The sequence below is a fragment of the Vitis vinifera genome, chromosome 16 (genome assembly GCF_030704535.1).
Source record: "Vitis vinifera cultivar Pinot Noir 40024 chromosome 16, ASM3070453v1".
Lineage (NCBI taxonomy): Eukaryota > Viridiplantae > Streptophyta > Magnoliopsida > Vitales > Vitaceae > Vitis > Vitis vinifera.
The window spans coordinates 58938-72211 of record NC_081820.1 but is presented as its reverse complement, the minus strand read 5'-3'; the positions used below and the strand labels follow the sequence as shown (position 1 = coordinate 72211).

The 13274-nt window shown below is 40.2% G+C and overlaps 1 protein-coding gene across 1 annotated transcript in view; it reads right to left on the bottom strand.

Moving 5' to 3' along the window:
* Nucleotides 1-13274, bottom strand: part of LOC100244234 (uncharacterized) — a 64256-nt gene that overhangs the window by 18348 nt on the left and 32634 nt on the right. Inside the window, exon 5 of the mRNA XM_010663718.3 lies at nt 10694-10794. Coding sequence (XP_010662020.1) covers nt 10694-10794 — 101 coding nt within the window. The remainder of the gene's footprint in view (nt 1-10693; nt 10795-13274) is intronic.

The following is a 13274-nucleotide window of genomic DNA, read 5'->3' as shown; positions in this document are numbered from 1 at the left end:
GTGGTTCGGGAAGGGAATGAGGGGACCGGAGTGAAACACGGTCACTGGACGGTTCGCCGGAATTGAGTACACGGCTAAACCGAAAAAAAAAAATTAGGTTTTCTCCTTTGGCTCTGATACCATGTTGAGAGAGAGAGAGAGAGAAAGGAGAAAAACCTTATTTTCATTCATCTAATCTCTACTTACAATTGAGAGATATATATATACAAGGCTAGGAGTCCTAACTACCATACATGTGACCTATATTAACAAGGAAAGATAGTATACTATACATACATTATATTCAACAATATTGTTTCTATTCTACTCCATGGATAATTGATTCTGAAGCTTTTGACCATATGACTAGTTTTTCAAATCTGTTCAACACTTATTCACCATGTTCTGGTAGTGAAAAAATTAGGATTGCAGATGGTAGTTTCTCACCTATAGCCGGAAAAGGCTTGGTAAAATTATCTAAGAACATAGATCTTAAATCTGTTCTCCATGTTCCAAAACTAGCATGTAATATTTTGTCTGTGAGTAAACTTACCAAAAACTCTAATATCGTGTTTTTTTCTATGATTCTCACTATGAATTTCGGGACCAGAACTCGGGAAAGAAGATTGGCAGTGCTAAGTTGATAGATGGCCTTTACTACCTTGATGGTGTTTTCTCCAATAAATGGGCTCATGGCCTTAGTAGTGCTAGTTCTCTTTCTGTTTATGAACAAATAATGCTTTGACACTTAAGACTAGGACACCCTGGTTTTCTATATCTTAAACATTTGTTTCCTACTTTGTTTAAAGGATTGGATTGTTCATCTTTTTATTGTGAAAGTTGTTATTTATCTAAGAGTCATCGTACTACTTATTATCCAAAACCTTATGTTCCCTCAAAACCATTTAATTTAATACATAGTGATGCGTGGGGACCTTAAAAGATTACAACTATTTTTGGAAAAAAATGGTTTGTTACCTTCATAGATGATCATACACGTTTATGTTGGGTTTATTTGATGAAGGAAAAATCAAAAGTTGGAAAACTTTTCCAAACTCTTTATAACATGATTGAAACTCAATTCCAAGTAAAAATTGGCATTTTTCACACTGATAACGGAACTAAGTATTTTAATGAATTTTTGGGTAGTTTTTTGAAAGAAAAAGGTATCCACCATCAATCTACTTGTGTGAATACCCCTCAACAAAATGGAATTGCTGAAAGAAAAAATAAACATTTACTTGAAGTGGCTCGTGCTATTATGTTTTCCATGAATGTTCCAAGATACTTTTGGGTGGAAGCTGTTTTGATAGCCTTCTATCTCATTAACCAAATGCCTACCAAAATTCTTAAGTATAGCACACCACTAGAATGTTTTCAAAAAATCTTTCCTTTATCTAGAAGGTACTCTGACTTACCCCTAAAAGTTTTTGGCTGCATTGTTTTCGTTCACCTACCTAATCATAATCGGTCTAAACTTGATCAAAAAGTTTTTGTCTGCATTGTTTTGGCTGCAGAAAAATGTGTTTTCATTGGGTATGCCTCTAATCAAAAAGGGTATAAATGCTATAATCCCTAAACCAGAAAAATGTATGTGAGTATGGATGTCTCTTTCATTAAAGATAAATATTTTTTTAACAAAAATTCTCTTCAGGGGGAGAATGATGTAATGGAAGAAAATTTTTGGGATTTATCTCCCACTCCATTACCAAATAGAATTTTAACTACTCCTCCACCTCTTATTTATAATCCTGAGAAACAATGTGATAAGACTGACAAAAATTCTAATCATATAGTGCCAAACATTATTGTATCTGAAACAAGGAAAGAATCAGTACAACCAAATACTGAGCGTCTAGTTTATACTTGGAGAAAGACTCATAAAAAGAGTCAAAGTCAACATGTTCCTCTTGGTAATGACCAATCTTGACCTTCGGGAACTAAAGCTCCCGATATCACATGTAGTCCTACTCCTAACCTACCTTCAATTCCTTTCATTTCTTCTTCAGACCTTGATATTCCTATAGCCCTTAGAAAAGGTACACGAACCTGCACTAAATATCCCATTGCCAAATATCTATCCTATAAAAAACTCTCTAAAACTCATAAAGCCTTTGCCTAAAAAATCTCACACATGTTGGTTCCAAGAAACATTCAGGAAACCCTTGTTGATCCAAATTAGAAAGTAGCAGTGATGGAGGAGATGAATGCTCTTAAAAGAAGTGGTACTTGAGAGTTAGTGGATTTTTTTTTTTATTTATTGGAAACGACACAAAGATTTATTGATAGATAAAAATAAGTACAAAAGAAGGATGAGGAATCCTCCTGCCAAAGAAAGCTAAGCTATAGAAAAATACACTGAAAAACAAGCAAACACACTAACAAGACCACTCCTTATGGAGTACACGCTGCTATCTAATCAAGATGTAACGCATTAAGGGGAGTCCCCTTAAAAACCTTGGAACAATAAGCCCAAAGAGAAGCAAGGAAAACAATAGAGTCCCATAGAAACTCTGAATTCCTTGCTTTATCCTCAAAAATCCTCGCATTTCTTTCCCTCCACACAATCCGAATAAGAGCGATGTTTGCAGCTTGCCACAAGGCTATCCCCCTCTTAGACGAACCAAATCCATTGAATTTGATGTACATCATGTCAAGGATGCTCCTCGGGGGGACCCAATCCATCTTAGCTAACTGAAATAACCTGTGCCATAACCCCATCGTCAAGGAGCAATGAAGAAAAATATGATCAGCTGATTCCCCATGCTTCATGCACAGAATACAAATATCCGGACTAAGGGCTTTGTAGGGTCTTCTCACTTGTAGCATGTCATTAGTATTCACCTTCTTGTGTGCCACTAACCAGATGAAGGACTGCACTTTGAAAGGAATTTGAGAATTCCAAACGAATTTAGAAGGAAAAACCTGAGGAGATCCAAAAAATTGGGATAAAGCTAGAAAGAAAGATTTAACTGAAAAAATCCCTGAAGAAGATAAGGGCCACAATCTGGCATCTGGAACCGAAGGAGATAAATGCACTCCATCAAGAGATCGCATGAGGCCTTCTAAGTCCTCAATCTCAGAATCTGACAAGTTACGACGGAAATTTAAATTCCAAGAGAAAGGACGAGTAGGACCGAGAATTGAAGAAATAGGTATGTTTTTATCCAAGACTACTCTAAATAGACTTGGATATTGGGATCCCAAAGGTTGGTCCCCCCACCACAAATCTTCCCAGAACCGAATTCTTTCCCCATTTCCTACCACAAATCGAGTAAACGAGGAAAACTCCTGAAAGACTTGAGAAATAGCCTTCCAAGGACAGCGATGTGACCATCTGACTATTGTGTTGGCATCCCAACCATTGGAGTGTGAACCATAGATGCTTAGAATGACCTGATGCCATAGAGCTGAACCCTCTCTAGGGTAACTCCACAACCATTTCCCTAAAAGAGCGAGATTCCTCAGAGAAATATTCCCAAAACCCAAACCCCCTATTTCCTTCGGTTTACACACGACATCCCACCTGACTAAATGATCCTTTTTGCCTTCCCCAATCCCTGACCATAAAAAATCCCTCTGCAACCTCTCGATTTTAGCAGCTACTGAAGTGGGTAACTTAAATAAAAAAAGAAAGTAACAGGGCATATGGGTAAGGCAAGATTGGATGAGAGTTATCCTCCCTCCGAAGGATAGGTATGCCTTTTGCCAACCATCTAATCTTCTTGAAATTCTCTCAATCACAGGATCCCAAAATCCACCTGCCCTGGGGTTCCCACCCAACGGAAGACCCAGATAGAGTATAGGCCAACCAGAAGCCTTGCATTCAAGTGTCTCAGCCAATCTTGAAATATGAGCTTGATCCAAATTGATACCATAAATATTACTCTTGTCTAAATTGACCTTAAGTCCAGAAATATGCCCAAATGCTAACAAAAGACTCTTGAGAGTCTGCAAGTCTTCCTCCCTAGTGTTAGAAAAGAAGATGGTGTCATCGGCAAATTGCAAATGAGATACCCTAGTTCTGTTTCTACCCACCCTGAAACCCTCCAACATATTTCTCTCCTCTGCTCTCAAAAGCATCCTACTCAATACATCTGCTACTAAAGTAAACAAAAAGGAGGATAAAGGGTCACCTTGTCTTAAACCTCTCGATGCCTTAACCCAACCTTTAGCGCTACCATTCACCAATACTGCATAAGATACCGAGGACAAACATCCACTCATCCATTTCCTCCATTTAGGACTAAACCCCTTCTTCTCCAACACTTGATCTAAAAAATCCCACCTTACGTGATCGTAAGCCTTTTCAAAATCAATTTTAAAGACGACACCTTCCTCCCTTGATCGTCTTCTCTCATCCACTATCTCATTTGCTATGAGGACCGCATCCATTATTTGTCTCCCTTGAACAAAAGCGCCTTGAGTAGAATGGATGGTTTCATGTAAGACCCCTCTTAGACGCCCTGAGAGCACTTTGGCTATTATCTTATAGAGACTAGTGATCAAACTAATGGGTCTAAAATCTGAGATTTTCTTTGTCGTACTCTTTTTGGGCAGAAGAACAATGAAAGAGGCATTAGTGCTTTGATTGATAACTCCGCTCCTATGAAATTCTACGAACACTCTCACTAAATCCTCCTTAATCACATTCCAGCAATCTTGGAATACTGCAATAGTAAAGCCATCAGGCCCCGGAGCCTTGTCCCTATCCATCTGAAATATGGCCTTAGAAATCTCTTCTTCAGTGAAAGGGGCATCCAAACTTATTGCACTTTCTTCCGAAATAGGGGACCAATCTAATCCTTCAATACTCCAAGACTCTCCTATAGGATTCGCGTAGAGTTTTTCAAAGTAAAGTAATATCTCCTCTGTGATGCTCTCGGCATTATTCAACACTAAGCCCCTTTCATTTTCCAATGTCTTGATATACTTCCTATTTCGCTTGCCATTAGCCACTTTATGAAAAAACTTAGAGTTGTAATCCCCTTCCTTAACCCATTTCACCCTAGTTTTTTGTCTCCAATGGATTTCCTCCCTCAAAATTAATTCCTCTAGCTCCCCTTTTCTTAAGGCTCTTTGATCTAACAATTCAGAGGTGAGACCCCCATCCTGCTCTATGGCGTCAAAGTTAGCTAAATCCTTGAGGATACTTTTTTTCTTTTCATTAAGCTCTCCAAAAGAAAGCTTATTCCATTCCTTCACTTTGGCTTTAACAAATTGTAATCTCCTCATGAACTTGTGGCCTTCCCATCCTTTTCCTTGAAAACCCCTCCACCAATTCCTAAAGTTCTCCTTGAAACTAGGATGTTGCAGCCACATATTCTCAAATCTAAAAGGAGTTGGGCCCCACATGAACGGGTTGGTATCCAAAGCAATTGGCCAATGATCCGAGGTCCTTCTGATAAGGGCTTCTTGAATGCCTTGGGGAAAGAGCTGCCCCCACTCATTTGAGTAAAGAAAACGGTCTAATCTCTTACACACGGGAGACTCTTGCATATTTGACCAAGTGAATGATGCGTTCCGAAGAGGTGGATCAAACAATTCACTTTCTCTAATAAAACTATCAAAGTCCCTCATGCTTGAAGTTAGCCTAGAGCCCCCCAATTTTTCTGAACTTCTCCTTATGACATTAAAATCACCGCCCACACACCACAACGGGAAAGTTAGACCATAAATGTCATAAAGTTCCACCCAAAAATCCTTCCTAAGTGAGGGACTATTTGGACCATAAACTGCAGAAATCCAAAGAGGTCCACAGCCCTCCAAGGCGAACTTGACCGATATCGAGAAAGAGCCTAATACCACCTCCTCCTTGCACAACTTTTTTGAGTCCCAAATGAACAAAATCCCTCCTGAAGCCCCACACGCTGGGAGAATAACCCAATCCTTATTTCTGACCGTCCAGACACTGCCCACTAGCCTTCTGTCACACTTCTCCTTTTTTGTTTCCTGAATCATCACAACATCCAGGTTCTCTAACCTAAGGAAATCTTTAATCACCCTTCGCTTATTACTTGAACCCAAACCCCTAACATTCCAACTGATAATTTTCATGGAAAAACACACAGGCCCTAACCCTCCAAACCAAATCCACCTGGATTCAAACACCTATGGACCTCTATTCTTCCTCCTAGAGTACACCTTAATGTCCAGAGAGCATAGGACCTCTCGCACTTTAGCCATTTTCCTAGGGGACAGGCCATCTATAAGAAAGTCTTCCGACGGGGATGCCTCATTAACCCCCGGACTGCCTGGCATCAGGTTAGAAGACTTCCCAGGGGTAGATCTCTCGAACATCTGGTTAGAAACAGCTCTCTGATTCTCCTCCTCAACATGGACAGGGATGCCAACAAAATTTAAGGGGCCAACATCGCCTATTTCAGGAAAAATTTTAAATTTACCTTAATTTACCGAAGGAGACTAGGAAAGAATTTCTGAATATGGGAGATGAGGACCGGAGGGACACGGAAGATTCTTTTCCAGATTACAGGAAGGATAGGGATAAGTCTCGGGTGGCTAAGAAGAAAAAGGCTGACTTACCTCCAAGTTTTCCACTCCTGGAATTTCACAATTTCCTCCCAAAATGATTTCTTTACCTCTGGTTCTTGGAATAGAAGGTGACACCGTGACTGAAGAACCACAAGGATCGTACCCTGCTCAGCCCGTAAATCCTCCTTTGTCATCTTTGAGTTGGGATTTTCGCGATTCCATCTCTCCTCTTGTCGTCGAGGTTTCTTCCTTCGACCAGCTATTGCATTTCCTTGGTAGAAAACAACGGAAGATGAGACTCTCTCTGATACCTCGTATCTGTTGAGATCCCATCCCGCCATCCACTTCCAGATTGTGGACTTCACAAAGTGACGCTGCGCTCTATAGGGGAAGAGTCTCGCTGCTACTCCGTTGTCCATGACGGCGAGCCGCGCTTGGAAGGAAGAGTTTGGACCACATCTCCCTTGAATCCATCGTCTTTTCCCCTTGCGTGAAGTCTTCCATCTGATCCATTGGAGCTTTCCCTTTTCTCGCTGCGCTTTCTTCCTCTCGAGACCTATATCTCATGCCAAACGACATCGATCCTCCTTGAACTTGGCCCAACCCCGACGGGCCTAATGACTTACAACCCACAGTCCGACGCCCGTAACTCACCTCTTCTGTCTCTGAAGGTGGGCTAGGGTTGGATGAAGTCTGGGCCTGAAACTCATTGGCCCGACCATCCTCTCCAAGTATTACCTCGACGCCGGCCCTCTCATCTCCTGAACGAGGCTGCGTGGTCGCTTTTGCAGAGGAGCCCGCTCGCTGTGGAGAAGAAAGGGATGCCGCTGCGTCATGGGCTTGAGGAACGTCTGGGCCAGCGTGAAGCCCACGACTCCTTCTCCCTTTTTGGGCCCTTACTGGATGGGCTTTAGTAGAAGACTCAGGCACTATGGGCCCAAGAATGCCTTCTTCTACTAAGCCCAAACTGCGCCCTTCCCATCCTTTCTCCCTTTTGGCCGCCATGCTTGTACTCGAACACCGATAACGTGCCCGGGGAAGAAGCTCCCTACTGTAGCACTCATTACCCCTGATACTACCTCGTAGCCCCTCTGCAAATTTTGGCGTCTGAGAGACGCAACCCCCTTCTTTCAACCACTCGTACCTACAGTGGGATGTCTCGGACGTGACATTGCCGTCTTCGCCCTCTTCTCCGATGACTGAAACTGCTACTGTATGTTTCCAGGCCCCGTCTTCCACCTCAAGCAACGCTGGAAGCACGACATTAGGATGCATCTCCACCCACAGCTTCACCTTCGTCAAGTCCAACAGCTTCACGGCTTCCCTTGCTACCTCCGTCACCCTCCCCCACTTCTTCAAGATGAATCTCAGCTGGTCTTCCTCCCACAAGTGAAAAGGAAGGCCTTTCAACACTAACCAACCCCTTCTGAATTTTCCAGGAATAATCATATTTTCTCTTGGCGACCATCTTCTTAGGAGAACAAGTCTTCCTTTCACTAAAAGACTCTCCTGCTCTTGTAACCATTTTGCTCTTCCTGCTGTACTCACAAAGAAACACCCCTTAAAGGCGGAAATGGGGTTTATAGACACCATACCTTTCACACCCAACATCCGCGCAATGGCCTTGCCTTCATGAGTCCAGTCTTGAACTTTTTCTTTGCATTCACATATTACGGCTCTGGCCCATTTTCCAGTTGATAATGGAACTCCACTCCTAATTCCATCCTCTGCAACCACCTCTGCGTATAACCGACCACCTCTATATATGCTATTACTCATCTGATTATTGCCAAACATCTTCTTCAGCTCTTCTCCGACTTGATCAGAATAAACTTGCACTGAAAGAATCGCCCTCCTAAGGACTTCCCATCCACTACCTTTAACACCCTCGGGGATGACAAGAAGTAGAGGTTTCCTTCTTATAGCAATCTCAGTGATTTTCATGAATCACCCTTTATTGTTGAAGCAAATCTCCATCAAATGAATCTTATTCTCGCCCCTGAACTTTCGTGTAAATCCCCTGGTATTCTCCAACTCCACAGCTTTCTTCAAGTGCTCCGTTAACCAATCCACCTCCTCCCTTCCAAATCCTATTGATACAACAAAACCACGGCTCCTTTCTGTTACTGATACCCAAGTTCCACCATTCGATCCTTCAAACTTCACCTGAAAAGACTTTTTTTCCACTTCAAACTTTTCAACTTTGCACTTCATCATGCCTCAGATCAAAGCAGAATAACTTGTTCTCAGGTTTTTTGTCGGCAGCAGCTCTTTCCTCTCATTTTCCGGCAGCCCTTGTCACCATTGTAACCCTTGATCCAAGGTGATTATTGTGGATTTACTGTGATTTACCTAAGAAGAAAAGAACTGTAGGTTGTAAGTGGGTCTTTACTGTGAAATGTAAAGCTGATGGGAGCATAGAATGATACAAGGCGAGACTAGTAGCAAAAGGATTTACTCAAACCTATGGTACTGATTACCAGGAAACTTTTGCTCATGTAGCCAATATAAACTCAATCAGAATTTTGTTATCTTTGGCTGTAAATTTCAACTAGCCTTTACACCAGTTAGACATAAAAATTGTCTTCCTAAATGGAGATCTGGAGGAGGAAGTATTTATGAACCTACCACCTGGATTCGAGGAGAAGCTTGGATCAAACAAAGTTTGCAAATTAAAAAAATCCCTGTATGGTCTCAAACAATCTCCTAGAGCTTGGTTTGAGAGATTTGGAAAAGCTGTAAAGAATTGTGGCTACTGTCATAGCCAAGCTAACCATACTATGTTCTACAAACACAGTAAAGATGGTAAGATTGCTATTCTGATTGTTTATGTGGATGATATAGTTTTGACTGGTAGTGACAAAGAAGAGTTGGAGAGATTGAAAAGAAGACCTGGAGCAGAATTTGAAATCAAGGATTTGGGAACCTTAAAGTACTTCCTTGGAATGGAGTTTGCTAGATCGAAAGAAGGTATATTTGTAAACCAACGTAAATATGTCCTTGATTTACTTGGTGAAACAAGACAACTAGGTTGTAAACCAGTCGAGACACCTATTGTACCCAACATAAAATTGTTGCCCTCTAAAGATAATGAAGTGAAGGATAAAGAACGGTATCAAAGGCTAGTTGGGAGGCTGGTTTACATGTCACATACGCATCCGGATATTGCTTTTGCAATAAGCATGGTGAGCCAGTTCATGCATGCATGTGGACAACAACACTTTGATATTGTTTATAGAATCCTTAGATATCTAAAAGGGTCACCAGGAAGGGGTTTATTGTTTAAAGGTTGTGGGCACCTACAGGTTGAAGCATTTACAGATGCAGATTGGGCTGGGAGTGTAGTAGATAGGCGTTCAACCTCTGGTTACTGCACCTTTGTTGGAGGTAACCTTGTCACTTGGCGAAGCAAAAACAGAATGTGGCGGCTAGGAGTAGTGCAGAGGTTGAGTTCAAATCAGTTGCTCTTGGAATCTATGAGGTGTTGTGGATTAGACGACTATTGGAAGAATTGAAGATCTCAAGTACCGAAATTGTATTGGGACAACAAAGCAACTATTTTAATAGCTCATAATCCAGTACTTCACGACCAAACAAAGCATGTGGAGGTAGACTAGCACTTTATTAAGGAAAAACTTGAGAATGGACTGATATGTATGCCGTATATTCCTACTACTAAGCAAGTGGCTGATGTGCTTACAAAAGGAATTCCTATAAAGCAGTTTGACAGACTAATTAGCAAGTTGGCTATGGAAGATATATTTAAGCTAGCTTGAGGGGGAGTGTTGAAAAAGATAGAATCGGCTGAGATAATTAGCAAGATATTAGGAGATTTATTTTTTTGTAATCTATTAGACAATTGTATATTGCTAGGTTGTTAAGTTGTTTCCTATTTTTGTGTTGAGAAAAATCCTCTATAAAGAGGATGTCGTGTATATAGTTTTAAATATAGAATAGAATAAGAAAAATATATTCATTTCCTATTCTGTTTGCAGTTTTGTATTGGATGGTGGTTTGTTGTTGCTTTTTTCCTTTTGCTTGCCTCTTGACACTATGTGCATACTCTGTGTGAACTTTGGTACACCTTTTTCAACTTTGGTATAGTATTTACAAATATTTTAGAAGCTTAGGTGGAAGGTCATCTCCAATGGAGTAAGAGGAATTTCAATAGATATATATGCCAGGGAAAAAACCTACATATAAAGAGAAATTGTTTACAAACCTGCGGAACATGTCTAGCAACAGCATTTACTATAGACTTCCACCTGGATACGGGAATCGATGTCCTTGTAGTGCTCCGAGAACTTTTTATACCCTCTACAACTAAACAAGACAAGTTGAAATTTTGCCATCAATATTCATGGAATGTTTACCAAATAGTGTAAGACTGTTTTTCTTCTTTGACCTAAATCAATGGTTTGAAAAACTGCATAATTATTCTCTTTGTGAGAGGAAGTGGAAGCAAGAAGTAAATCTAGATAAGAGAAATATCTTCAAAATATGCAAAAATAGTTTTGCACAAGTTAATTAGTTTTTCAGAAAGATGCTTGGACTAAAAAGGAAATGGAAATGGTAAAACTCTTCTCATAGAATATATACAGTGATCAAGGAATGGAGTAAAGGCATCAAAGCATAGTATAAGATATGTGGAACATATAGTAATCAGGCGATGTGTTTCACAGGGTGTAAACATTTAGTTTACAATGAAAAGTGAAAATTAACTTAAAAGTTCCCTGAAAGAGTTCTTAGCCAAAATCTACATAAAAAGTCCTATAGAATTTTTTAAATTAAAAAATAAACTAGAATATTCTCATGTATAAGCAGGAAAAAAAAAAACTCAACTATATACATAACCATTATAGCTTAACTAGCAGAAACATACATATATTCAAGAAAACAATTAAAATTAAATTATGGTTAATTAATATATCCCTTGTAATACAATAAATTGCATTTGGAGGATAAAAACCATAACAAATAGCAATCCACTTTTACATTAAAGAGAAAAAAAGAAGAAAATGGGAAACAAACATTTTACTAGAATAACAAAAAGGAAGAATAAGGTTTCATTGAATTGAGTTGCTCTTTATCAAAAGGTAAGTCACCATATTCAGTTTATATAGTTACCAGATCAAATAAGTATTATTTGTGTTAGATGATTTAGTCTAGGATGTGATAGGCCTCCTATACATTATGTGTATTCTAGAAAAGGGAAGAAGAGTGTAATGCCACCTGGCAGTTAGTTGTAACAGTCATAGTACAGACTGTGTAACAGTCTTGGTACAGGCTGGAATAGCTTAAATAGGAAAAAGATGGAATTAGTTGGGTAGCTGGTTGTTTTGTGAGGCCGGTGTGAGAGTGCTAGCCTCTCAAATAGATATCTTTGTATCAGTTTGGCCCTTTTCTTGAAATTCGATAATATCAATAATAATTTTTTCTTCATTAGATACCTATCAGGATGTTAATCCCATAAATAATTTTTCCTTTTAAGATAGGAAAACCATAGTTCATTAAAAAGTGCCACTCAAAACATGGGCTCAATGGTGTGCTATGACTTTGTCAGATGACACAAAGGGTTGTTAACACATTGATATCAATGACAGTGAATTTTTGTCACTTACAGGTTTAATGTTCTAAGACTTTCCTAAGTCAAGGGTATGAGGTACTATTAATGCTCCTTGCTTAAGGAATTTTGTTAATACCTCTTAAAATAATGTAAAAAATCCAAAGCTTCAATTTTGGTCAAAAAGTGCTTTCCTATGTCTGAAAGGGATATAAGAGAAGATGGGTCCACCGCGATTTGCAGTGACAAGGAGTTAAGAGCTGGCCCAATTCACAAGATCAATCAAGCAATGGAGATTGAGAGGTCTAGTGGGGAGGAGAGAGAGTGTAGTGCTCCTTCAGGAGCTACAAGACATTTAATAGATCATGGTACAATTCCATTTGGTTAAGGCAAGGATGACCACAACCAAGAAAAGACAAGAAAGGGGTAGTATTCAAAATTGATTTTTTGAAAAGGCCTACGACTATGTGAATTAGGGTTTTCTGAACCATGCACTAGAGAGAAAGGGGTTTAGCACAAAATAGAGATCTTAGATAAGGGATTGTTGTCTTAGGTAAGTTTTGCGATCTTGGTAAATGGAAAAGTCATAGGATGGTGTTGAAATTTGGCATTCAAAGTTAGGGTTTTAATTTAAGAAAGTATTTTAGGAATAAAAAAGGAGAGATCATTTAGGATGATTCAGTTTCCTAATTTTAGGAGAGAATCAAGCTAGATTGATATTTTCTTATTCAGTCATTTGTGTATATATATGTGTATGGTGTGTACCTAAAAAATAAAAAAAAAGGAATTCAGAAATTCTTCATGGTATCAGAGCCAGGTTTCTGAAACCCTAATCCCTTCTGGCCACCTCTTATTCAGGCCATCATTCATTCCGGCCAAATCTCTCTGGCCATCTCTCAATCCGACCATCTCTCTCTCTGGCCATCTCTCATTCCGGTCATCAGTCCCTGTTCTCAGAGCCAAGGGAGAAAACGTTTTCCGGACGGTCGAATCGTCGTCAGAAAACATTCACCGCCAGCAACTTTTCCGACGAACTTTCCCGGCGACGGTTTTTTCTACACCGCAAGGAGCGCCTGGAGGAGATCTCCAATTTTTCCCAAACCACCGGAGCCAGAAAACCATACACGCGCCGTCCACGCGCGTTTTTTCGGCTGACGACTGCATCTCACACGCCGGCGCGTGAGGGCGCGTGAGCCACTTTCCGGCGACGCGCTTCCTCCTCCAGGCTCGCCTGACGCCG